The sequence below is a fragment of the Phyllostomus hastatus genome, unplaced genomic scaffold (assembly GCF_019186645.2).
Source record: "Phyllostomus hastatus isolate PE091 unplaced genomic scaffold, TTU_PhHast_1.1 phas_contig_2, whole genome shotgun sequence".
NCBI lineage: Eukaryota > Metazoa > Chordata > Mammalia > Chiroptera > Phyllostomidae > Phyllostomus > Phyllostomus hastatus.
The window spans coordinates 2,118,830-2,146,466 of record NW_025333718.1 but is presented as its reverse complement, the minus strand read 5'-3'; the positions used below and the strand labels follow the sequence as shown (position 1 = coordinate 2,146,466).

At 43.2% G+C, this 27,637-nt stretch overlaps 1 protein-coding gene across 1 annotated transcript in view; it reads right to left on the bottom strand.

Annotated features, from left to right (window-relative positions):
* Positions 1 to 533: 533 nt before the first annotated feature.
* EDAR (ectodysplasin A receptor) overlaps positions 534 to 27,637 on the bottom strand; it is a 36,944-nt gene continuing 9,840 nt past the window's right edge. Inside the window, exons 5-11 of the mRNA XM_045835235.1 lie at positions 19,275 to 19,361; positions 18,181 to 18,306; positions 17,998 to 18,072; positions 17,636 to 17,708; positions 14,812 to 14,971; positions 13,676 to 13,736; positions 534 to 1,057 (exon numbers count right to left, since the gene is read on the bottom strand). Coding sequence (XP_045691191.1) covers positions 735 to 1,057; positions 13,676 to 13,736; positions 14,812 to 14,971; positions 17,636 to 17,708; positions 17,998 to 18,072; positions 18,181 to 18,306; positions 19,275 to 19,361 — 905 coding nt within the window. The 3' untranslated portion in view covers positions 534 to 734. The remainder of the gene's footprint in view (positions 1,058 to 13,675; positions 13,737 to 14,811; positions 14,972 to 17,635; positions 17,709 to 17,997; positions 18,073 to 18,180; positions 18,307 to 19,274; positions 19,362 to 27,637) is intronic.

The following is a 27,637-nucleotide window of genomic DNA, read 5'->3' as shown; positions in this document are numbered from 1 at the left end:
TTTGAGCTGTTCTCTGCATGAGGATGACCCTTTCATCACTTGAGTGGGATGCCATCTTCTGCTCTCAGGACTTTCATTGCTTATTCTTAGAATCCCCTCACTCAGATTGTTTGATATCTTCTAGCAAAGTGGTTTGTGGGCATGTCTTCTGTCTCTCACTGGGTTGTAAACTCCTTAAACAGAGACCAGATCCTTCACCTTTGTCATCCCCACGTGTTTGGCTCATTTGAGTGCCCCCAAATAGGCCTTGAATGAGTTAATGGCAAGAAGACTGGTTGGCTGAATAAATATTTTTTCAATCTGGTGAGGTGCAGATGGGTAGCTAGAAGTATCCTAGCTTTAATCTTTTATCTTTAGTTAGGTTGGGAAAGACATCTCATTTCTTCTCTTTCCTTGGAACAGCCTAAGGCAGGGGTTCCCAGCCACTCTAGGACACAGACTGGTACTGATCCAGGTCTGCTAGGAACTGGGCCGTACAACAGGAGGTGAGCTTGAATGTGATGAGCTTGAATCACCCCAAAACCATACCACCAACCCTGGTCCATGGAAGAATTGTCTTCCATGAAACCAGTCCCTGGTGCCAAAAATATTGGGGACTGCTGGCCTAAGGCATACCCTGGTGACATAGCACAAAAGGTCTTGATTCTTGGCAGTCTGTTGGCACTACCCACAGCTCCAGAGCCCTGATTAGATTCTTGGTATATGCCAAGAAGGACAGCCCACAGGCATGTACTTCAGGATGTAGTGGGTAGTTGGGAGACAGGTGGCATGACCCCAGCCCACTCCAGTATGTCTGCACACAAAGACTCCACAGCATCCAGCCGTTCAATTTGCACCAGTTTTGTGAGCAGCTCTGGGATGCTGTAGCCTGCTGTGCTGATACGATCAAAGAGCTGCAGGCCATCTGTCATGCCTCCAATCTCATCTCTTTTTAGTCCAAAGCTCTCCGCTAGGTGGCGCCATGTTTTCACAACAGCCTTCTCAGAGTTATAGGTGGAGCTGAGCATTCGGCTTGTCTTCTCAAGGCAATCAAAGGGCAGCTCCGTGGGGCTGAGACCTGTGGGCAAGAAGGACCAGTAAGATGTTGCAGATGGCAGTTAACAGAAGCCCAATACGATTAAAATTGTTTTCAAAACGTTTTTTTAAAAAATTGTAAAAACACAGATGCAGAAAACCACGCAAAATAAATATATAGTTTCAGATGAACAACACCCAGGACTTTGGCAGCCACATGAGAAGTCTCTCCATAAACCCAAATTCCACAACTGACTTTTCTCCTCCCAGGAAAATAACTACCATAACCATATTGACTTTTTTATTAATAGTAATCCACTAAAGACCATTTTCAGCAGTCACTGAAGCCTTCACTATAGGCTACCTTTAGTTGAGTAACTGCCTTACTTGGACCTGGGCAGGGGAGGGGGTCAAAGGCATAGAACCACTGTCCTTTTATGGGAATAGTAGTCTCTTTTATGAGAGGTGCTCTCAAAGACAGCCCAAACTTTGTGTTATCTGAGCCAAGTCACTGCCAACTCAGTAGTTCTCAGATTTTGCTATACATTAGACTCACCTAGAAGTACTTAAAAATTGATACATTTCTACTTTTGGAAGATAGACTAGGCATATTTTTCCAAGTAAGTAGAGCTAAAACCACTGGCACTATGGATAAAGCAAACACAAGAGGACACTGGAGTGTGGAGTAAAGATACTGCTCAGGACCTCAGGACTGGAGCAATGATGTAATGATGAGTTCCCTGGGTTTTCTTTTGCCTCATCATCCAAAACATGGAGCTGAAGAATTCAGGAATCCAAATTCCCACAATAGCAAAAATAGCTCCAACAAAAGCTTGTTCTCTCTAATTAAAGCACTATGAAAATAGAAACTTAGTAAGAAGAAAATGTTTAGACAATAATTCTTTATTAAAGCCAAACACCACAGAAAAATTGTGGTATTACCATCACCAAGGTCAACAAAGGCTGAATGAGAAGCCTGGGTATTTACCTTCAGTAGGCTGTAGCATTGCGCCAGGGTGGTGTCAGGCAAGTAGGAAGCCTGGACTTTCTTATTATCAGCTGAAAATAAGCCTCCCATAGTCAATGGAGACCACTTGGAGAAACAGATTCCCACCCTCCAACCAGCAATAAAAGGAAGCCAATGGTTGGATGTCAACGAAGGCTGAGTTGGAACTTGAACATCTACCTGCATCTGCCTATAATAAGGTGGCACCAACCACTTCCTCTGCCACAGAGGCATCACAGGAATCCTGTTACATAGAAGGCTTTAAAAAGATCCAGAGTTTCATAACATGACATAAAACTGTCCAGGTTTCAATAGAAACTCACTCTTTATACCCAGAACCAGGAATATCACAAAACAAATGAAAAAAAGACAATCAATAGATGCCAACACTAACATAAAATATGTTAAAATCATCTGACAAAGATTTTAAAGAAGCCATAATAAAAATGCTTCAGCAGTAATTTCAAATATGCTTGAAATAAATGAAGTTGAAAGCTTGCACTGGCCAGTGAGGCTCAGTTGGTTGGGCATCAGCCTTCAAAGTGAAAGGTCACCAGTTCAATTCCCAGTCAGAGCATGTGACTGGCTTGTGGGTTTGGTCCCTGGTCAGGGTGCATGCTAGAGGCAACCGATTAATGTTTCTCTCCCATGTCAATGTTTCTTTCCCTCTCCTTCTGCCTCCCTTTCCCTCTCTGTAAGAAAAGAAAACAAAAATGAAAGTCTTAGAAAATGATAGAGAATATGAAGAAGAACCAAATAGAAATGTTAGAACTGAAAAATATAATAACCAATATGAAAAACTCATTAGATGTGATCAATGGAACAATAAAGACAGAGGAAAGAATTAGTGAGCAGAACAATAGAACAGAAATCACTGAATCTGAACAATAGAAATAAAATAAACTGAAAAACACAGAGCCCCAGGGACCTGTTAGAGTACAACAAAAGATCTCACATTTGTTTCATGGAGTCCTAGAAGGAGAGGAAAAAGAAAGTGGGGCTGGAAAAAAAAATGGCTGAAAACTTCCCAAACTTGGAAGGAAACAAAAGTATGCAGATTCAAAAAGCTGAGAAAACTCCAAACAGGACGAACCCAAGGCAAATCATATCAAGACACATCATAAATGAAGCTCTGAAAACTAAAGACAAGAAAGTCTTAAATACAGCCAGAGAAAAACAATAGCTTATCTATAGGGAAAAAGCAATCGGAATGACAGTGGATTTCTGATCAGAAATCAGTCAGAGGAAATGGCATAGTGCTTTCCAGTGCTGAAAAAAAGAACTGTCAACCCAGTATCCCATACCCAGTGAAAATATATTTCAGAAATGAAGGGGAACTGAAGACATTCTCAAGAAAGAAAAACTAAGAGAATTTGTCACTAGCAAATCTACCCTAAAAGAGTGACTAAAGGAAGTCTCTAAACAAAAAGGAAATGATAAAAGAATAAATCTTGGAACATGAGAAAAGAACACAGTAAACAAAATTTTGGTAAATATAATAGGCTTTCTCTTCTTTTTAAATTTATGAATTATTATTGTCAGATGATGAAACTGATGTGGTTCTAAGTACATGTAGAGGAAATATATAAGACAACTATAAGCAGGAAGGACATAGGGAGGTAAAGTTTATGTACTTTATTCAAGCTAGTAAAATAATGACACCAGTACACTGAGATGTTATGTATATACGATACCTAGAGAAACTACTACAATAGATGTGGAAAAAGATTCACTCAAAACGCATCAAGTGCATCACTCAAAAAAAATCAAAATGGACTTATAAAGTATATTTAAGTGATCCAAAGAAGAGCAGGAAAAAGAAAGCATAGAAATAAAAAATAGATTAAACACACAGTAAACATAAAATAGCAGCCTTAAACAGTAGCATATCAATAGCTACATTAAGTGTAAAAAGTTTAAATTCCAATTAGAAGACAGGGTTTGGCAGAGTAAATTTTAAAAATGATGCAGTTACATGCTGTGTACAAGAAACTCATGTCAAATATAATGACATGATTGGTTGAAAGTAAAATAATGGGAAAAGATACATTATGTGAACATTAATAAGAGGAAAGCAGAATTGGCTATCACATCAGATAAAGCATACTTCAGAACAAAGAAATAACCAGAGATAGAGATGGATATTATATAATAATAAAAGGCTCTATTCACTAAGAAGGCATAGCAATTCTAAATGTGTATGCATCAAACAACAGAGCTCCAAAATATATGAAAAAAAAACCCTGACAGAACTGAAAGAATAAACATAAACCTGCAATTGTTGGTGGAGACTTCAAACTCTCTCCCTTGGTAGTTGATAGAGCAATTAGAATGAAATCAGCAAGAATATAGAATACAACAACACCATTAACCAAAAGAATGCAATCAACAATTATAGAACACTCCACCCAACAACAACATAATATACATTCTTTTCAAGTGCATGCCTTATACTTCAATGAAAGAATTTAAAAGAATTCAAATTGTATGCATAGGGCATTCTCCTATCACAATGGAATCAAACAACAAAATAACAGAAAGATACTACTATAATAGGAATATCTTCACATGCTTGTAAACTAAACAATACACTTTTTGGGGTTGGGGGGGCAGAGATCAAATTTGGTTCATTACATGTGTTTCCCCATGGAGTTAATACATTTAAAGACATGGTTTATTTTTCAAATAAAGAAATGGAGTTTTCAGAGACCATCATTGGGTTTCTGCCAGCTTCCTTGACTTTCCTTTCTAAGAAAATTGGCTTGTATGTGGGGATGGAAGGAGGAAAGTTGTGGGATCCTCATCTCTCTGGGAGGATCTGGGACCAAAGGCAATTGGTGCTCCCCATGTTAGGAAGAGTCACTGACAGTTGATTCCTGATTTGTATCCTGCCTTCCTTGGTGAGGAGAACCACTGGCACTGGGAGTAACTCCACAGAGGGGACCTCCCACTGCATTCTGGGAGCTATACTATTCTGCTGGCTTCTGTCTTGAATCACTGTTAATACATTAGGTGTGGTATGAGGACTAAATAACATGCTTTTAAATGATCCATGAATCAAAGAAGAAATCTCAAAGGATATCTTTTAAGTAATTGAAAATGAAAATACAACATATCAAAAGTTATAGGACATTACCTAAAGCAATATAAGAGCATATTTCTATCAAAAATACATATGTTACAAAAGAGGGAAATCTCAAATTAGTAATCTAAGTTCCTGTCTCAAACTCCTAGAAAAAGATTAGTAAAATGTACCCAAAGTAAACAAATGGAAAAATATAATAAAGATAAGAGCACTAAACAATGAAGTTGAGAAAAGAAAAACCAGAGGTAAACCTGAAAAGAGCCAGCCAGTTCTTTGAAAAGATCAACAATATGGACCAATCTCTAGTAAGACTGACAAAGAAAAAAAAATAAGACAAATTACCACTATCAAGCAATTAAGAAGGGAATATCACTACATACCCTGCAGACATTAAAAAGATAATAAGGGAATACTATAAGCAACAACTAACACAACTCACCCACTATGAAGTAGATCATTTGAATAGCCTTATCACTGTTAAAGAAATGGAGCCTATCTGTAGTTTTAAAAATCAACAACATCCCCCCACTCCAAGAAAAATCTATAAGCCCACATAGTTCCACTGGAGAATGCCACCAAAGTTCAAAGAATTAACACAAATTCCACATAAAATCTGGAAAATATTAAAGGAGTAAACATTCCCCAGCTTATCCTGCAGAGCTAGTATTAACTTGACACCAAAACCATGTAAACACAGTAAAAAAAAAACCACTACAGATCAATATACTTCATGAATGTAGCTGCAAAATTCTCAACAAAATATTAACCAATAGAATTCAACAACACATTAAAAAAATTATGCTGATAACAAATGGGCTTTATTCCGGGGAAGCAAGGCTGGTTCAGTATTTCAAAAATAATGTAGCCCTGTCTGGTGTGTCTCAGTGGATTGAGCACTGGCCTGCAAACCAAAGGGTCACTGGTTCTATTCCCAGTCAGGTATGTGCCTGGGTTTGCCAGCTAGGTCCCTGGTTAGGGGTGTACGAGAAGCAACTGAATCAATGCTTCTCTTGCTCATTGATGTTTCTCTCCCTCTCTTTCTCTCTCCCTTTCACCTCTCTGAAAATAAAGAAATAAAATCTTTAAAAAAATAATGTAATCTATTCATAAAAGTGATGTAAATCACCTACAAAAAAGCCCTAAGCTAACATTATATTTAATGGTGAAAACTGAATGCTTTCCCTTCAAGATCAGGAACAAGGCAAGGATGTCTGCTCTTATCACTCTTATTCAACATAGTGCTGTTATAACCAGTCCAGTGCGGTAAGATGGCAGCATAGGTAAACACAGCTCACCTCTTCACACAACTACAGGAAAATTACAACAAAAATATAGATCCCTCCAATCCCTCCATCATTCAGAATTGTCAGAAAATAAAGCTGTATGGAAGTCTGACAACTAAGGAATTAAAGTAAGCACCTTCACCCAGGTGGGTAGGAGGCATGGAGGGGTGGAGGCATGGAGATGCAGAACTGGCTGATCCCAAACCCACATGTGGAGGATGTAAAATGGAGGGATATCTCAGGAGTGATGGATCCCAGCCCCACTTCAGACTACCCAGCTCATGTTTCCAGTTCCAGAAATATAGTCTCCATAACTTCTGGCTATAAAAACCAGTGGGGGTTGGGTCAGCAGAAGAAACTACAGGATTCTCAGGCCTCTCCTCTAAAAGGGCCTGGCAGGCCACATGGACTTACTCAGACTCACTCCCTCTGGGCTCCAGCAACAGGGCAGGAGCTTGAAGGGCACCAGTGGCATATGCGGAGGAACTGAAGTATCTGCCATCAGGGCAAGAGCTGGGGGCAACTTCCTCCCAGACAGAACTGTAGACAGTGGCAATTGTACCTATGCTGAGCCCTCCCCCACACAGAGCCACAGAGTGGGGACACCATATCTGAATCTCCATTGACCAGGCTTACATGGTAAGCCCTGCCCTGATTACTACCTAAGGGTCCTCCCCATTCAACTTAGGGGCTCACACAAGCAACCCTCCCACCCTGGTAACAGTGGCCTTTCCATATGAAAGCCTGGGCTAGGCACAAACTTCATTCAGACCTTCCTAATCTGTTCAAACAAGAAATAGCTGAACCCAGCACCTGTACCACTTGCTGAATGGCCCCAAGCCTGGCACTGGCAGTAGCCATCTGCAGATCACTTTATAGCTTTTGCCAAGGAGCCCCAATAGAACACAGACTGAGGCTGAACTTGGGCTACACCACCCAGGAAACCCCAGAGCCTGAACACCCAGCAGCCAGCTATAGACCACATCAGAGCACCATCCAACCACCTCCACAAGCCACAGAGGGTGGTGGTTGCCGGCCAGGGGTCACAGCCAGTCCTACCAGTTGTATAGACAGGGTAAATCTCTCCCATTGACCTGCTGACAGCAATCAAGACTCATCTAGAAGAGGAGGGAGTACTCAACCTACATGGAAGGAGCACCTCAAGTACACAGCTTGGGAGATAGCGGAAGCTGTGCCATAGGACTCTACAGGACACCTACTACATTAGGCCACGCTACCAAGACACGGAGTCAGAGCAACTCTACTTACTACATAGAAACAAACACAGGGAGGCTGTCAAAATGAGAAGACAAAGAAATACGGGCCAAATGAAAGAACAGAAGAAAAGTCCAGAAAAAGAGCTAAACAAAATGGAAATAAGAAATCTATTAGATGCAGACTTCAAAACACTGGTTATGAGGATACTCAAGGAACTCAGTGGGTACTTCAACAGCATAAAAAAGACCCAGGCAGAAATGAAGGATATTCCATGTTTTTGCCGTATAAAATGTGCACCCACATTTTTTGGCCCAAACTTTCAGGATAAAAATCTTTCATTTTAATTTTGAATTCAATTATTTATTTATTTATGTTCAGATACTTGGTTTTTGCATTATAAAGGAATTTCAGCATTTATTTCTCAACATATCATATGAGGAATTTTATGTGACAAATAATTAAAAAACACAGGAAGAGATACAAGGTGTTTCAGGTTCTACCCATGTATAATAAGCATCTTTATTTTTCCCTCAAAAATCTGGGCAAAAAGTGCACATTATACATGGCAAAATATGGTATAGAATGAAATAAAAAACAATTTACAGGGAATCAACAGTGCAGTGGATGAAGCCAAGAATCAAATTAATTGTTGATAACATAAGAGAAAAAAAGACATCCCATCAGTACAATAAAAAGGAAACAGAATGCAAAATATTGGAGATAGTGTAAGGAGCCTTTGGGACAACATCAAATGTTCCAACATTTGCTTGACAGGGGTGCCAGAAGAAGAAAAAGAGCAAGAAATTGGAAACCTATTTGGAAAAAATAATAAAAGAAAACTTCCCTAATTTGGTGAAGGAAATACACATGCAAGTCCAGGAAGCTCAGACAGTCCCAAAGAAGATGGATGTAAAGAGGACCACACCCACACAAATAATAATTAAAATGCCAAAGGTTAAACATAAAGAGAGAATCTTAAAAGCAGCCAAAGAAAAGCAGATAAATTACCTACAAAGAAGTTACCATAAGACTGTTACTTGAGGACTTCCAGCCAAGATGGAGGCATAGGTAGACACACTGTGTCTCCTCGCACAATCAAGATAGAGACAACAACAATTTAGAAATAGAATAACAACCAGGACTGACAGAAAATTGATCTGAATGAAAGTTGTACAATCAAGAAGTTAAAATAGACCCATGTGTTCATCCAGACTGGTAGGAGGGGTGGTGTCGGGCAGCTGGGTGTGGAGAGCAGAGAGCATTGGGGCCAGGCATAAAAGGCATCCAGGGTGTGCAAGACCACAGCGGGTGGACCCTGAGTGCGCAAGAGGCAGCTGGCAGACCCTGGCCAAGGGTGGCAACTGGCAGACCCAGCGAGGCGGCGATTGTGAAGCAAAGCACTGCATGCAACCCAGGATCCCAGCGCTGGGAAACAGAGCCTTGGGGCACTGATTGAAAACACCTGTGGGGGTTGAGGTGCAGGGAGAGATTCCCAGACTCACAGGAGAGGTCCTTGGAGGGTCCCACAGTGTGTACAAGCCCACCCACATGGGGACTGGCACCAGAGGGGACCAGTTTGCTCGGGGGAAGCAGCAGAAGGGACTGAGGTCCCATGGAGAGCAGAGCAAGCACCATTGTTCCCTCTCAGACCCCACTCCCACATACAACGTCACAATCCAGCGACTGGGGTGCCCTGCCCTGGTGAATACCTAAGGCTCCGCCCCCTATACATAACAGATGTGACCAGACCAAGGCGGGGGGGGGGGGGGGGCGGGGAAGATGGCTCAAAAAGAATTGAAAGCTCTGCAACTAGTTTTTTTAAGTGACCAAGAGATAGCCAACCTATCAGATGCATAGTTCAAAACACTGGTGCTCAGGATGCTCACAGAATTGGTTGATTTTGGTAAAAAATTAGATGAAAAAATGAAGGCTATGCTAAGTGAAATAAAGGAAAATGTACAGAGAACTAATAGTTATGGGAAGGATTCAAATCAATGGAGTGGAACAGAAAGGAGAAAGAAACAACCAAACAGAAAAGAATGAAGAAATAAGAATTAAAAAAAATGAGGAGAGGCTTAGGAACCTCCAGGGTATCTTTAAATGACCCAACATCCGAATTATAGGGATACCAGAAGGAGAAGAGGAAGAACAAGAAATTGAAAACTGATTTGAACAAATAATGAAGGAGAACTTCCCCATTCTGGCAAAGGAAATAGACTTCCAGGTAGTCCAGGAAGCTCAGAGAGTCCCAAAGAAGTTGGACCCAAGGAGGAACACACCAAGGCACATCATAATTACATTAGCCAAGGTAAAAATGAAGGAGAGAATCCTAGAAGCAGCAAGAGACAAGGATACTGTAACATACAAAGGAGTTCCCATCAGAATATCAGCTGATTTCCCAAAAGAGACCTTGTAGGCAAGAAGGGGCTGGAAAGAAGTATTCCAAGTCATGACAGGCAAGGACCTACATCACAGATGGCTCTATCCAGCAAAGCTTTCATTTAGCATGGACGGTCAGATAAAGTGCTTTTCAGATAAGGTCAAGTTAAAGGAGTTCATCATCGCCAAGCCCTTATTTTATGAAATGTTAAAGGGACTTACCTAAGAAAAAGAAGATAAAAAAACATTATAGCAAAATAACAGCAAACTCACAATTATTAACAACCATACCTAAAACAAAAACAAAAAGAAACTAAGCAAACACCTAGAACAGGATCAGAACTACAGAAATGGAGATGACATGGAGCGGTATCAACAGGGGAGTGGGAGGAGGAGAGGGGGGAAAAGGTACAGAGAATAAGTAGCATAGATGGTAGGTAGAAAATAGACAGGGGGAGGGCAAGAATAGTATGGGAAATGTAGAAGCTAAAGAACTTATGACACATGGACATGAACTGAATGGGGGGGATGTGGGTGTGAGAGGGTGTGCAGGGTGGAGGGGAGGGAAGGGGGAATGGGACAACTGTAATAGCATAATCAATAAAATATATTTAAAAAATTTTAAAAAAAGACTGTTACCTGATTTCTCAAAAGAAACTTTGCAGGCAAGAGGGATTAGCAAGAAGTATTCAAAGTGATAGAAAACAACAACCTGCAACCTAGATTACCCTATCCACAAAGGTATCATGTATATTCGAAGGGCAGATAGTGTTTCCCAGCTAAGGTGAAGCTGAAGTTCACCATCACCAAACCATTATTATATGAAATGTTAATGGGACTAATTTAACAAAAAGATCAAAACTATGAACATTAAAATGGCACTAAATACATAACTATCAACAACTGAATCTAAGAACACACTAAGCAAATAAGCAAAACAGAAACTGAATCATAGATATGAGAACATTGGGATGGTGGCCAATTGGGAGGGAGGTCTGGGGGAATGAGGGGAAGATGAAGGGATGAAGAAGTACAAATTGGTAGTTACAGAATAGGCAGGGAGATGTTAAGAACAAGTATAGGAAATGGAGTTTTCAAAGAATTTATATGCATGACCCATGGACATGAACAAAGGAGGGAGGATTGCTGGAGGGAATGGGGGGTGCTAGGTGGAAGGGGGCAAAGGGGAAAAATGGGACAATTGTAATAGCATTATCAATTAAAAAAAGAAAATAAAAAAATTAATTCAACTTATCATGGACTTTAATGGAAAATACAAAACTACAAAACTTTCAGAAAAAAATCATGGAAAAATATCACTGGGATCTAGAGCTAGGCAAAGAGATCTTAGCTTTGATATTTAAAAAATCTATAAAAGGAAAATGATAAATATGACTTATCAAAATTAAAACTTTGCTCTGTGAAAGTCCCTATTAAAAGAATGAAAAGACAAGCAACAAAGTGGATAAAGTATTTGCAAATGACCCATCAAAGAACTAGTATCTAGAATACATTAAAAACTCCCAAAGCTCTACCGCAAAAACAAAACAAAACAAAACAAAACAAAAAAACAAAACACAATGCAATTGAAAAATGGGCAAAAGACATGAAGAAACATTTCACTGAAGGGATATACAGATGGCAAATAAGCCCATGAAAAGTTGTTCAAACATTAAGGAAATGCATATTAAAACCATGATGAGATAGCAAATATACACCCATGTGAATGACTGAAAAACAAAACAAATCAAAACAAAACAGTAACACCACCAAATGCCGGCCAAGACATGAAAAAACTGTGTGACTCATCCATCACTGGTGAGAATGCAAATGGTACAGCCATTTTGGAAAATTGTTTGGCAGTTTTTTTAAACACTAATTTTCCTTATGACCAAACAGTTGCCCTCCTGGGTATTTATCCCAGAGAAATGAATATTTATGTTCACATAAAGACCTCTACATGAATATTTACAGCAACTTTATTCATAAGGGCCCTAAACTGAAACAACCAAGATGTTCTTAAATGGATGAATGCATAATTAAACAAATTGTGGTACATCCTTAACACTGACTACTATTTAGGAATAAAACGAAACAAAATGTGATACATGTACCACCCTGGATGAATCTCCAATGAATTATGCTGAGTGAAAAAAAGCCATTTGTAAGAGGTTACAATAGTGCATGATTCCACTCATATAACATTTTTGAAATGACAAAATTCCAGAAATGAAGATCAAATTAGTGGTTGCCAGGTTAAGGAGGGGGTGGGGTGGGTAGGAAGTGGGTGTGGCTACACAGGGGCAACCAGAGGGATCCTGATGGTGATGGAGTGGGCTGTCTTCACTGTATCCATGTAAATGTCCAGGTTGTGCCTTATAGGGATGGTTTGGCAAGATGTTACCATTGGGAGAAACTGGGTCAAGAGTATTACAGGATTTCTCTGTATCACCTCTCAACACTACAATGATCTCAAAATAAAAAGTTTAATTAAAAACACAACAAAACATAAGACATTGATGATTGGGATCCATCCCAGACTAATTACATCAGGATCTTGGGGCAGATGCATAGAGGGAACTAGCGTTAAGACTCTCTGAGTAACTAATGTTCACCCAAGGCTAGGCACTGCTGGTCTAAGGTTCTCGGTGGCACCGTGGGGTTGCCCATGAGAGGGTGGCTGAGTACCCAGGGCTTCAGGCTCTTTACCCTCCCACTCTCACTGGAGGGGCTCCTCTTTCCTAAAATTAATTTGAAAAATCTGTCCCTCAGGTATGGGCTCTTAAAATAAAGACATCTTTGGAATAGGGAAGAGCTTTCTAGGGTGATAGAATACAAATCTCAGACCCTCCTCCACTGGGCAGCTGATGGCACCCAGACATGTAATCTTGATCAGAGTGACCCTAGGGAATGTCACATTTCAGCAGACAGCTGAGTAGAGTTGTTGGCCTCCTGAACTCACCCTTGGTAGTTATTTCTGACCAAGACATCATGCAAACCAGCAAGCCTGCTCTGAGTTGAGTGTGCTGGGCTTGGCTCAAGTGGAGAAATGAGTAGGCGCCAGGCTCTACTCCTGCTGCCTGGGGCAGATGAGACAGTCCATGGAGGCAGCCAGTGAGACAATACCAAGTGGCTGGAGGAAGCTGGGGAGAATTCCCTGACCTCAGTGATGAAGGTTTTATTTCCTGGGTAAATAAGAAGGTATCTCTATGAGGGGACACCTCCTGTCATACACGATGAGCTGCTAGAGGAGAGGGGAAGGGCAGCTATTACTGATAATGATAATTATCAAAGATTTCAAAGATGATAATGCCAATAGAGAGATATCATCTGGAGGGCATGAGGAGACAACAGGCCCCTTCTCTAGAGTACCTGGGTGTCCTGACTCCATGTGTCTTTCCAGAGAGGCCCTGGGGTGAATGTTAGCTCCTTATCTTGTGAGGGAAGGGTGATGGGAAATGCTGGAGAAATGTGTTAACACAGCTTGGACTCAAATTCCATGTCCTTCCACCCTGAAATCAGTTCATCCTGATGAGGAGCATGACAAGTTGGATGGGTGACTTTTTTCAGACCCCTTCCAGGAGCATCAGGACTCTGGCCAGAGCCTCCTTCTCATTGTCAGTGGTCAGAAGAAAGTCCTGGGGAAAAACCTGGGGTGAGTATCTTCCTAAACACTGCTCTTATTCTCACCTTCGACAACTCCACATACGTTGGCATACACATCCAATATCTTTTTCCTTCGACTTTGAATCTATGAAAAAAGTAAAGAGAATGTTAATTTTCAGAAAGGGGGAAATGGTAGCAGACAACAAACTAAGCCCTCCATCTCAGTGTTGGCAGATAACTGTTCTCCTCTGATTTCTAATCAGAAATGTGGAATCAAGTCCTCATATGAACATCTTATCCATAATTCAGAGAGAAAGCCTTTCTCTGGGATTATCCAAGTCAAGCACCTTCAATGCCCATTGGCGGGGCTGCTTAGGTTCCACTGAAGATTTAGACTCACAAGAGGACCAGAGGCCACATCTAACATTTGTCTGTTTGGAAGGATCAATGTTGAGGATCCCAGCTTGCCAGCAGGCAGCCAAGAAATGAATCCCATGATGGACAGGTGCAGAAGTGGCCCAGCTTGAAAGGTCCTAGGCTCTGGAACCAATATCACTCATAAGCACTCCATAGGTCTCCAGGCTTCTGCAAGTGACAAGCCCCACTGCAGAGATCACTGAACTGGGCAGCACAGAGCATGATGTCCCCATGAGAACCCAGGCCAGATCCAGCTTCTCAATCAGGGACACTTTTGCCAAGAATATCATTGCCTAGCAACTTAGTTGACCTGATGCTTGGATTCAGCTGCCAGTGAACCACATGCTAGACATTCAGACACCCTGAGGCAGGGCTTGGCTCACCTTTGCCCACACCCTTACCATGGTATGTTCCAAAGTGGGCTGCTTCAGGTGACAAATCTAGTGGAGCATTTTCACATGAAAAATGTGCATAATATGTCTATATATAGTTAGGTATACATATACTATATACATAAGTATGTAGTTATATTTAATTATTATATGTGTGTTTGGATATAGGCCAGTAAATTTACAAAGGTTTTTTTCTGTCCTATGGCATTGAAAATACTTTTAACTTTTTGTTTTATTTTTCATTGTCTTCTATGAAGCTATGTATGAGAAATAAGTTTTCCATTTTTTAAATATCATGTTTTAAACATGTCACTCCCTCTAGGTTTCCTGGATGGGGCTGTGGGAGGAATACCATACTGTCTGACGGCACAGTAAATCAGAAGGTGGATGGCCGGGCTGCCAGAATCTCACCCCAGCTGACTTTGTGGTGGTGGCAGACTTCTCCCTGGCTAGGTGGACCAGTGACAGCAAGCACAGCTCAGGGGAGCCCTGCTTGTCAGTGGCAGGCTCCTCATCACTGTCCATGCTTCGACTCAGCAGCTGCTCATTCTCAGACGAGGCATCATTCTCACTGTGGAAACAAGAAGGGGCCTCATTCATGGTGTCTGGGAAGTTGCAGCCTGGACACGTCCTTCCATTGAGGGGTACGGTTGGGATACAGAGACTTGTTTCTTAAGCTTTCACTAAGCAGACTGTGGGGCAGGAGGCATGGCACACAAAATCGGAGGGACACAGACTGCTCTCTATTCCTTTCCAGACATGGAAGTTGGATGCAGGGTGGCTCACAGGTGCTGTGCTCATTCTTCTGTCCCACCCAGTTCAAGAAAGTGTTCTTGAATGTGTTATAGCTTTATGTATGTAATTCAGAGAAGTGCAAAGTTCAACCTTGTGTTTTCATGTAGCAAACAAGTTTATATAGCTGGTCTGGATTTTGTGCCAACTCTCCAGAATAAATGAAAACAAAACTGACCAGAGCCTGAGCCTGGGGAACTCCTTTGACTAGGGAGTGGCCTAGCCGGGATGTGTGTGCCATGGGGTGAGGGTGCAGCCAGCACAGAGAGGGGCTTCGGGGAATCACACAGGAGGGCAGGTGGGCTCAGTCACACTGTTGCTCATGGCCCATGCCCATGGCCTGAGGCACATGCGGGTTGAAGCTCAAACTCTCAAAATATTCTCAAATATATGAAAACATTCTTTTTTTATAAGTATCCTTCTTGTTTCCTGTGGTTTGGCTAAAGAATTATCTTTGCTAGTAACTGGATTACAGTAATGAAGCCCACACTGAGCATAATTCTAGAGACAGAAGAATATAAAGAAAACAAAAATGGTGGGTAGGACCCAGGAGGCTTCAGGCCTCTTGGAAGGTGGTGGCCTACTACTGTCCCCACCAGAGAGCAAGCCAGGTGGAAAAGCCCCACTGTCCCCAGACCACTGAGTGGCCTCAGGTCCTTTCCCTAAGACCTGAGAGAAGGCGGACAGGATGAAATCTCAGTGCCTTGTCTTTTAAAAAACAATGGTTGAGTGTTAATTTTTATTTAACATTTGTGTATGAAATAAGCATTATTTTTCCAAGTAGAGTCCCCAAATATTTTCTCAGTTGTTAGAGGAAACTTAAGTCATAGGATGCATCCCTGTGTTTTGAGTTTTCTCCCCTCCTCTTGGGACTGAGAAAAGGCTGGAAGGACAGACAGGTGGAGAGAGGCTGACACAACATAGGATTAGATAGATGAAGGCTGGAGGAGCAATTCATCTCCAAGAGGCACAATGAAGAACCAAGTCCCCACCACAAAGCTGCAAGCCTGGGTTCTATCCTGGTAACAGCAGCTTGGACCTTGCACATACTTGCCAGATGTGCATGAAGTTGCTCAGACCACAAATTCATGAGGTTTTGAAAAATGTTCATGGGTAACAGAGGCACTTATCAGGAATACCGTTTTCTAGGGGACTGCCAAGTTCCACACAATTGCTTTTCTTTCCCAGTATGCAAAGATTTCATGATTTAAATTTGTTTCTGGCCCTTGTATCAGGAATGTGGAGTTTTCCAAATGATATAACATGTTTGGTAGTGCTTTATAAATGCCAAAGCTCTATGCAAACACCTGGATTCATTATCATTCCTAAAAAGCACAGCTTTACAAGAGTTCACATACCCTAGAAACATCACAGGCTGGGAGTGAGGAGAGGAGGGATTTACCCTCTGCTCTTTCTGTAGCCAGTTTGGTGACTTCTCATGGCCTCTGTGTCCCCTTCTGCAACAGGGATATTTGAGTGGATGGGGTCCTGGAACAACCATGGAGTGGACCATTAACATGGGATGGATTTTTGGAATTTAAATAGGACTAAGTCCAAATGACCATATAAGGGGGCAAATAAAAAGTTAATTTCTTTAACCCTAGATGTTAAAGCTGGGGTTGATTCCACATCCCAATGTGTATGTGTGTGTGTGGTAAATATGCTAAAGACTTCATGTGTCAAATCTCTTCCTGAAGAAGCCCTATTTCACTAAGTGTTGCTGGTTGGTCCAGAGCCTATGGAACATACACTGGAGTCAGGGCCTGAACTCAGCCCCCAGTCCTGCCACTCACTGGGCATGCAACCATAGGCACATGACAGCTTCCAAACCTCAACTTCTTACAAAGGTATATAATGTTACATAAGCCCTTATGAGTAACATAAGCCCTATGAGTAACACATTCATGACTAGTGAGTAATCAGCACCAAATGTTTGGTAGCCATCTTTATCACCACTGTCACTGTATTATAGGGACATCAGCTCTAGCTTTAGCACTATGCTGTCAGTATTTGCTTGGGGAGCAGCAGCAGGAATATTACCAAGGCTGCTGGAGAGGAAGATGTCATGCAGAAGCTTTGGAGTCTGCATGAGAAAGGTGGATGTTGAAGAGAAAGGCCTGGAGCATCTGGCCCTGGAGGAAGGGAGGAGGGCCAACCCAGAGTGGCTGGCAGGTGTTGACTACCTGTCCCTAATACTACCTGGTCCCAGCTTCAGGTCAACAGTGAGGCTGTGACCCCATGCTGACTGGGATTGCCTTGCTGGTCCCTGGGGCCTTGTTCTCTTTGGAGCTGTCCCCAGCACAACCTCCAGGCCAGCAGACAGGTTTCTCAGTACACTTCTTGCTTGCCATGGCCAGCTCCCTTTCCTATTCAGGGTTCCCGAGGACCTCCTCACTTTAGCCTGAAACTGGGGGCTGTTGGGATCTGCTTTGGTTTGACCTACCTCTTGGCATTCTTTGCTGGAACTGCTGCTAGCTTCTCAAATTCATCCTTCTCTGAGAAAATCACCACACTGTCTGTAGGTAAATAGGAAGATTGGGAGAGAGAGGAGTTAAGAATTGGCTCCAGCTCAGAGGTGGTCCTTCTGTTGCTCACTTCCTCTTTAGCAGACTTCTCTAGTGGATAAACCACAATACCTAAAGGATTAAACATAACATGGCTGCACTGACACCCCTTCCTATGACTCCTGTGCTAAGTGGCAGAGAGCATAGCCAGTTAGAAGGCCAGGCTGCTGGGGTAGTGGCAGAGGGGCAAAAAGTCTCCACCCTGGAGATGGACACCCACACTTATAGGGACTCTGCAGACCTGGAGCCTCTTTTTTGTCCTCTTCCTTGCTCACTTGGGCTTCCACACTCTTCACTGAGTGGCTGGTGCAGCAGGCTAATTGGAGAAAGAGAAGTGTGTGAGCAGCCAGGTGCACCAACTGGGTAAGTTGATGGAGCTGTTCAAGGGGGAGGGAATATGGGGCAGGCATTGAGGAGCAGTCACCTGGGGCAGAAGGCTTTGTCTTCATGATGTAGAACATGATGATGAGGACAATGGCGATGGCCATGATGAAGATGGTGGACATGGCAATGATCAGAGCTGTGGCCAGGTGTCCTTGGCCTGAGAGCTCTGCTGAAGTTGGGGATAGAAGGTAATGACTTAGGGTTAAAAGAGACCTACAGGAACCCACCTATCAGGTAGGACCCTTTCCCCTTCAAGACCACAGCCCCTTTGGAACACTTTCTGGGGGACCCTCAGAAGCCAAAATGCTTGCTTAGTCTCAGAACCCAGCTCTACAAGTTTGTTTTGGCCACCTCATCAGGACTACCCATGAACTCCCCTTGTTTGTCTCAACCTAGGTAGAACCAGACTTCTCTGGAGTGCCATGGTTTTGATTTGTTCAGTTGTTTCCTGGGCTTGCCCTTGGTTCTACTACTTCGGAAACCTGAAATGCATGCTGAGTGCACCATGGGTATCTGAAGGAAGTCCAAGCCTCACTGAGGACCCAGGCCTTAAACATGCTTAAACAGATGGCACTGAGACAGTGTAAGAGGGAAGGAGGAGTCACTATGGGGTCTTGCTCTTAAAAACCTGTGGACCTTGGGGGTCCTCTTCCATCCTTCCATCCCAAAGGAATTGGGGAGTGGAGTTAAATATAGTTTCACTATAGATAGTAAATAGTAAATATCTATTGGAAATAGATAGTAAAGTCTTGAGATCAGAAAGTTTATATAAAAGCCAGCAACAGAATTGCTGCTGACACCAGGGCTGGCCAAAGGCCATGAAGCTGCAGAAGCTGCTCCTCTCCTGTCTTCACCACTCATGTCCTGAGCACACACCCCTGGCACCCTGGGAATGTGCCTTCATTACTAACATACTTTAATGGGCCCAGGATGCCCATGGAGTGATTGGCTCGACTCCTTTCAGAGACAGTACTAACTTCCAGCAACTGGGGTATTGAGTGTGATTCAATCACATTAGGGCAGTGATCTGAAGTAGAGAAGAGCTTCATGGTCACTTCTAATAATTCCTCTCCAGTCCTCCCCCTTATGTCTAGGTGGTAACTCCAGAATATCAAACCTAGGCAGCCTGCCTACCTTTATGGGCATGCTGGAGAGGAGAGAGGGTGCTGCTGCCAGCAGTGCTGGGGAAGTTGGCAGAGACCCTCGAGGAGGCTCCCGCACCTGCAAGGAGAACAGTCACTGTGCATTTCTCAGGATGGCCTGCAGAGGCTCCACCATCAACACTGGAACACCTGGTGTGGCAGCACAGCCACTGATGTAAAATTCCACATTAGGAATGGACTGAAGGGGGGCCTGAATAATATGTTATATGAGTTATACAAGTAACATATGTTTATTATTTTAAAAAATCAGAACACAAGACAGAAGTAAAAAAATCACTCACAGCCTCTGTCTAAAGTTACCATTTTGGTGTCTTTTTCTCTAGGATTTTTGCTATGATACATTTAAAAAATAGTTGTGAACAAACCATTTAAGAGCAGGCATGAGCTTGGTCTTTTTTCAAAACTGTGATTCATAAAAACTCCTGTTCTATTTAAAAAGTGTTACTTAGCAGTAATAAAATGGGAGCTGGTTTTGTGATCAGACAATTTATAAAATTTTTCAGTTAAAATAAACAAACAAAAATATTCTACCACAGAAAAGACATTCTAATGGTGAACTTTTCTCTAGGCCAAACTTGAGTTTTGCAGTTAATAAAAATGGTCATATTTCAAATAAGTTTCCTCCTGTCTTGAGTTTGTCTCCATCAATTCTGGAGTACCGGGAAAGTGGTTTTGCCCTGAGTGATAAGTGAGTGTCCTCTGTATACTCCACACATGTCAGGCCTCCCAGTAGCCCAGCCAGGAGGTACAGCCCTGATGCTGGACGTAGGACAGCAAGGCTTCTGTGAGAAACAGGGCTATTTTCTGTAACAGAAGGTTCTCAGGAGAAACACAGCCACTTGCTCTGTGAGTGGTATTTCTAAGGCCACCTGTACACATAGCTTGTAGAAACCAATGAGACAATGACCACAGCCAACTGGGCAAGAAAAGTCCTCCTGAAATATCCATACTTCTGTGGCCAGTAGGTAGAGAAGGTCAAAGGAGAGCGCAGGATCAGAAACTTTTGATCCTCATACCTTTGAAAACAAATAGAAACTCTACAAATAAAATTGGATAGCAGAAATATATAAAGAACTCACACAACTCTACTCTAAGAGGACAAGCAACCCAACTGAAAAATGGGCAAGGGACTTGAACAGATACTTCTCCAAGGAGGACATACAGAGGACACACATGAAAAGATGCTCAGTATCACTAGCTATCAGAGAATGCAAATTAAAACCACAATGAGATACCACTTCACACCAGTCAGAATGGCCATCATAAACAAAGCAACAAACAAGTGTTGGAGAGATTGTGGAGAAATGGGAACCCTAGTGCACTGTTAGTGGGATTGCAGACTGGTACAACCACTATGGGAAACAGTATGGAATTTCCTCAGAAAACTAAAATTGAATCTGCCTTTTGATCCAGCAATTCCACTGCTAGGATTATATCCTAAGAACTGTGAAACACCAGTCCAAAGGAACCTATGTACCTCAATGTTCATAGCAGCGCAATTTGCAGTGGCCAAGTGCTGGAGACAACCTAGATGCCCATCAGTAAATGAATGGATCAAAAAACTATGGTACATTTACACAATGGAATTCTGTGCAGCAGAAAGAAAGAAGGAGCTCCTACCCTTTGTGACAGCATGAATGAAACTGGAAAGCATTATGCTAAGTGAAATAAGCCAGGCAGTGAAAGACAAATACCATATGATCTCACCTTTGACAGGAATCTAGTCAACAAAACAAACAAACAAGCAAAATATAGCCAAAGACACTGAGGTTGGGAACAAACTGACAGTGACCAGAGGGGAGAGGGGATGGAATTTCAGAAGTGGGGAAGGGTTTGAAGGAACTAGTATGGAGGATACATGGACAATAACAAGGGAGGGGTGGGGATAGAAGGGAGGGGTGAGCTGGGGTCGGGGCAGAGGGCAGAAAACTGTACTTGAACAACAACAACAAAAAATCGATGGCAGCCCTGGCTGGTGTGGCTCAGTGGTTGAATGTTGGCCTGTGAACCAAAGGGTCACCAGTTCAATTTTCAGTCAGGGCACATGCCTGGGTTGCGAGCCAGGTCCCCAGTAGGGTTCATGTGGGAGGCAACTACCCATTGATGTTTCTCTCCCTCTCTTCCCCTCTCTAAAAAGTAAATAAAATAAAAAAATTGGTTGGTAGTCTGGGAAGGATAAGCTGAAGCCTGACTCCTGGTGTAATTCCACATTTCTGTTAGGTGTCACAGTGCCAGGATCAGCCAGTTGCTCAGGTAAGACAGGAAATTAAACTGTCACAGGTACATAAGAAATGTGATTTGTTGCCTGAGGGGCCAGTAGGAAGGTTTTTAGGAAGCACTGCAAAGTATGACAGTTCACACCCTCCTCAACACTGGACAGGGGCTCACCCTGGGCAGGGTCAGTAAGGCAAGTGTGCATGCTCCTGGTGCCATCCTGCTGCCCTTCTAGCTCATACTCAGAGAAGTTTTCCATGTTATTTCCTCTGTGGGGCTGCTGCTTCAAACATGGGTGTGGGCATCACAAAGACCACCACAGAATGGGTGGGTCAGTCCTTTCCTTCTGCAGGGCATGATGAGTTCTGTGGTTTCCATTGTTTCCTTCTTTTTTCTCAACTGCTATCATTGGAATGACTTCTCAGCTCTCCCACCGAGAGGGAGGGGTGCTGAGAGGTATAAGGGACACTAAGGTAACAGGTCAGCATGGGCTACCCTCTGAATCAACAGAGATCCTAGAAGTGATCTGCTCAGAATAGAGTGAGGCTCATTGATGGCCCCCACCTGTGTCCACAGGGCCTCCCCACTTCTTCTGTAATTGCTGGTGGGTGACAGGGCAGGAAGCTGGGTAATGGGACATCAAAATTGGTGGGTGTTTGGAGAAGGATAATAGCTAAAAGGTGTGGCTCTTCTTTCTTTCTTTCCTATGCCTTCCAGAACCTGTGAATGCACCTCCTCACCCCACTTGTATCTGGAGCTTAGAGAGATGTTTCTTTGTCTTTCTGGGGAATACCTAGCTTTACTCACCCACCAAATGTAGGTGAGATTAAATTAATTTAGCCTTCTCATCTGGCCTTAAAATCAGTATCCTACCAGGGTGGTGTTGGTGAAGGTGTGTGCTCCCCGAAGGAGGGGTTCATGTCTCTCAATAGCTGCTCCCGGTGACAAGACTGATCTGGAGGCTTGCCTTTCACTTCTCACACACCACACAGATTCCTTTTGAAAGTTCCAGAATGATAAGATGGACTTCATATTTTTATCCCTGTTTGCATAGAGCTGGGAAGCAGTCTATCAAACCTTATCTAGTGAAGTGAGAAAAAAGAATATGGGGCATAACTTCAAGAAAATTGAACATTGAAACCACAGCTATTCTACCTGTTTGTTCAGGGGATCAAGGGAGTTTAAGCTATGTAGTCAGGAAAAGACTACCTGTGGGCTCTATTTGTGCATGTTTGTCACCTGTCTCTCTTGTCCATTTCTGCTAGGGCTTGCTGGTTGGGGCTAAGTGACAGAAGTTGGGGTTAGGGACAGAAATACGGCCAGGGGCATGGTCTAGAGTGGGACAGTGAGAATAGCCTAGCAGCATGCTAACTTAAAAAAACGTCTTTGCACCTGACTGGCAGGGCTGGTTACTCATGGACATCACCAGACAGTGGGTGCAGGCTATTGCATCAGTAAAGCTTACCTCACTGCACCTGGCAGGCACTGGCCTGTCCTGGGTCAGGTGGCAAGCTGGACCATGCCTCCACCCTGACTTTCTGGACATTTCCCTCCAAAGTGAACTCCAGCTGATATTAACTGAACAGCCTGGCATGTCAGAGGATACACAGGGAGAGTGGGCAAAGAGGCTGCATCACTAGAGGCCTACCTTTGGTGCGGGTGCCCTCAGGACAGCATGCCATTGCTACCATGACTCTGCATAGCATAGTGTCCTGCTCCAGGTTCTGCTGTGGTTTGATGAGGATTAACTCAGCACTATCAAAACTATTTGGTGTCTGTGAGGTTTCCCTTTGCTTAGACATGGGCTGTGTCTTTCCAGTTCACTTGGCCTCCTTGGAATGGATCACTGAAGAAAACGTTTCTCGGTGTTGTTTCTATTAGGTGGTCAACTACTAACTCATCTTACCTTCCATAATGCTTGGAGCCCAGATTTGAATAAGCAAAGAGGAGGTATTTTATAAATGGGTAAGGGAAGGTTGTTCAAAACAGTAGTCACAGAAAATAAGCAGAAATTTGCACATAAGATCTCTATTAAAACAAAAGAAAATGGAGTCTGAGCATGAGGCAGCACTGACTCTGGATAGAAGGTATAGGCAGGTGGGGACCCTGTGCGGAGTATACTCACCTTTCTCAGGAGGATTCTGAGAACTCTGAGCATGTGGTTTAATGCAGTTAGACCTCTATTCAATGTAATGAAGGGGTTTACTAAGAGACTTTGAGGCTTGTTGGTTGATTTACATTGTTTATAAATGTGCTGGTGTGTATTAGAGGTAGTTGGCATATAGCAAATAGCTTGGGTTTTCAGGAATGATTCATTTGTTGCCTCTTATAGTAGTCAATGAGGGTGCCCGAGTCTGTTGCATTGGCTCAGCCCTCCCTACTGGCGAACCCTGGAACAATGGGCAGAGCTATTAGGACTTGGCTGCTCAAAGTGAGGTCCTGGGGAGCTTGCTAGAAAGGGAGTTTTTGAACTCACCCAGACCTGCTGCAGCAGGACATGTTTCTTAACAGGACTCCTGATGATGTTGTGACAGATCGAAATGCTCGCTTTCTCATACTTTAGTCTAACCTGCATTTCTCCCATGGCCCTCAGGCTAAGAGCTCCTGCTACACATATGCTTATTATTAGAGGAATTCTACTTGAGTTTTTAGAGGAACAGCCTCTTACCAGGGAGTGCCTCTCCTTGGGAGGTGAGAAAATGTGTACAAGTATGGTGACTGCTTATAGAAGATTTGCAGGAGCCTCAGGGCTGACTCAGATTAGCAGGGGTCAAATGACATAGAAATATTAAGAGATTTAGAGATTTCACACTTTTCCTTGTTAGTAACCAGATGCCTTCAGTATCCAATCATCTCTTGTTCCCCCCATTCTCCCTTCCATTCTCTTAAATTCTGGGCTGTCAGAAGATGGATTTGAGGAACCATCTGCTCGAGTGGAAGCCTTCTCAATCAATACTGCTTTCCTTACTCCAAAACCTGATGTTTTGAATGTTGGCCTTTTGCAGTGTCTTTGTATTGGTAACAATGGGTGCACACATTCAAATTTGAGAAACATTGCTTTGGAAACAGCTGGAAACTGGCATTTGGAGAGGCCAACACTTCACATTGGAGTTTCATCACTGTTGGGCACCACACCATAGCATCTAGAGGGAAACAGAGCACTCCTGGTGATAGAGTGGAATTCTCCAGAAGGTGAGTACATCTTGGAGTTGACTCAGGGGTCATAGTCACTGATGCGTGATTACAAAAATGTTGACAATGACAAGGACACAACTTCTGGGTGCCAGACCTATCATTATCTCATGTGTTCCTCTAGTACTTTGTGAAGGAGGAATTCATGCTATCTGTGTCCCAGGTGAACAGACAAGGCACAAGAGGCCACTGTGCAAAGGGGAGTTGCACAGGCCCCAGGAGGTCTGGTTGGTGCTCACTGATGAGGCTGAAGCTTTATCATATACTAAGTGCCATGTGCATACACTACAGCTGGGGCTGCATACACACTCGACAAGTCATCTCCTACTTCTAACAATCTTATTGAGATGAAATCCCCATTTGACAGATAGGGAAATTGATACAAAGTTAGGTAACTATTCCAAGAGAGGAGACTCTAATGAATCTGAAATCTGATGCCACTCCCATACTTTCTCTCTCAACATGCCATTTTTGCCATTGTAACATAGATTCCTTTCTAAGGCTTCCCTCAGGCATGTTCAGGGAAAATAAAAACCAGAAAGCTTTGGTTGCACCAACTGGATATTGCTCTTTGATATAACTGAAAATAACCAAAGGCCTTCTTCTTTCTCTTCCAGGACACAAATAACAACAGCACTAGAAGAATAAAGGCTGTGCTTTTTCACTGTGGCTAAAGCATTGGAAGAAAGCCTCAAAGCTTTCCTGATGGGCAAGTGACAAGCAGGAGAGAAGGCCTGGTTTCAAAACTCCTGAAAGCCCAGCATCCCTGCCACACTCCTGTGGTTTATGGAAGAGTCATCAGTTACATGCTTTGTGCTTTCAATTTTCAAAGTATTTTGTGCATGTATGTGACAACACTATCAGTACACTGAGAGGATATTATTTTCTAAATTATTCAGGAGAGAAAACAGAAACTGAGGGAGGTTTCATTGCTTACATGGCATTTTACATTCTCTGAGTACCATCCAGGCTCTGTCCTAAGCTCCACACAAGTCTATTTGCATGAAGATGACAAGGCCCAAAGGCAGGACAAATGGTGACCAGGGCAGCCCATCCTCTGGCTTCCCTCCCCTAATTGATGGTGCTGGAAATGCAATAACTGTGTGGTGCTTTGCTACTCCTGATAATACATGGATGGGCTGCAGCCTGGCAACCAGCTATGGCTGCGCCTGTGGGTGCAGCTCAATCCAGCCACACAACAGCTGATGAAGTGGGTGTCTTGGCAGGTGAGGAAACTGAAGAATTTAAACTCAGGCCCATAATCCACATTAGGGTTCTCAGTGTAATCCTGGCAACCCCTGGGGTTCTTATGAGAATCTCAGCCCTGTACCTCATAGAAGCCATTATATCTTTAAGGATGGAGAAGCACAGAGAGACGAGCATATGGCCCCAGGCACTGACTCAGGCTATGCAGCCCAGGGCTCACTCCTACACAGCCACACCCTGGCTCATATAGCCATATCATATGTGTGCATCGGCCACACATTTTTCCTGGGGTCTGTGCCCCAGGTTCTCTTTGACTGTGGATTGTGTAATTCATCATGCATTGACTTGGGCAATTAAGAGCATTAGCTTCGTATGACAAGGGGCCATGTAAGTCACATCAAAACAAAACCAAAGCAGGCTTCTCAGGTGGAGGCAAAGGGTTCTTAATCACTGACTATAGGCTCAAGAAGGGGAGAGTCTGATGGGGCCTGGGCAACCAGCCAGCAAACTGTGATCCTAACCAGTGAGGTTTCACCTAGTTCCTGGGTTTGCTGGGACAGGGCTGCTGATGGCAGTCCTGTTGAGTTTGGGTCTCAGTGTCTTCATGGAGGCTGTGTGCTGATTCTTGAGCAAGAACACTGTGCAGGTGAAGTAGAGACCCCAGTGGCGGAGAAGGTAACTTTCATGTCCACACTTGAGACCATGACCCAGGCAGGGTTCCATTTACCATGTTACCCTACACAGCCTATCTGGTTATCTCTCCCATTTCCCAGATGGGCAAACAGAGGCTCCATTTTCTTTGCTGGCTTCCTTCAGGGCTGGGTTCTTAGAACCACTAGGAGGACTTACTGGGTGCTGGTTTCCAGTTAAGCAATTAAGGACTAGGGTTTGGGAGGGGGATGTACTTATTTTCAAAGTCTCCTGGACTAAGGTGCTTTGTAAGCTCCAGGTATTGAGAAGGACACACTGTGTGTGAGCTTTCAAACAAAAGAGTCCCAAGGGGAAGAATTGCTTGTCTTTTGGTTCCATAGGCAAAGAACCTTTTCTAAATAGGTGGTAACTATCTGACATCTTCTCAGTTGAGGATTCATCCCAGAACTATTTGGTATGGAGTTGGTTTAGATTTCCCAGCGGAAGACTTATCAGCAATGGCAACTGACTTTACTACTGTCCTTCTAGCAGCCAGGAGCCCTTGGACTTACTCTAATCAGTGAATTAATCACCATGCCAGGTAGGAATGCTCAGCTTTAAAGACATGAAAATTCATCATTGCCAGGCTCCTCTATTTAAGTAGTTTGGAAGGGAGGGAATAGCCTCTGCTCCATCACCCAGAGCACCTCCCCCTGAACCTAAGGTGAGGAGAGGTAGTGCTTCCCTCTTCTTGCTCTCCTTCTTTTCCTCCTAGGTACTCTCAAGAAGGAGGCCCTTATTCTACTCTCTTAGATAAGATTATGTTGAGAAAATGAGATGGGCAGGGACTCATAGAGACCCAAGAGAGGCAGGGCTCCAGTATGGGCACCTCTTCTGGCCTGGAGTGGGAGTAGAGCAGTCCAGAGACCAGGCTCCTTGTTTTGTCCCAGATGCCCATCCATCCCTCCTTCAATCATGTCTCTTAAGACCACAGATGCAAGAGATAACACAACACATTCTTGGAGCAGAAGTTCCTGGCACTTCCTCATAAACATGTCCATGAAAGTCAAACCAAATTAATAGAAAAGAAAT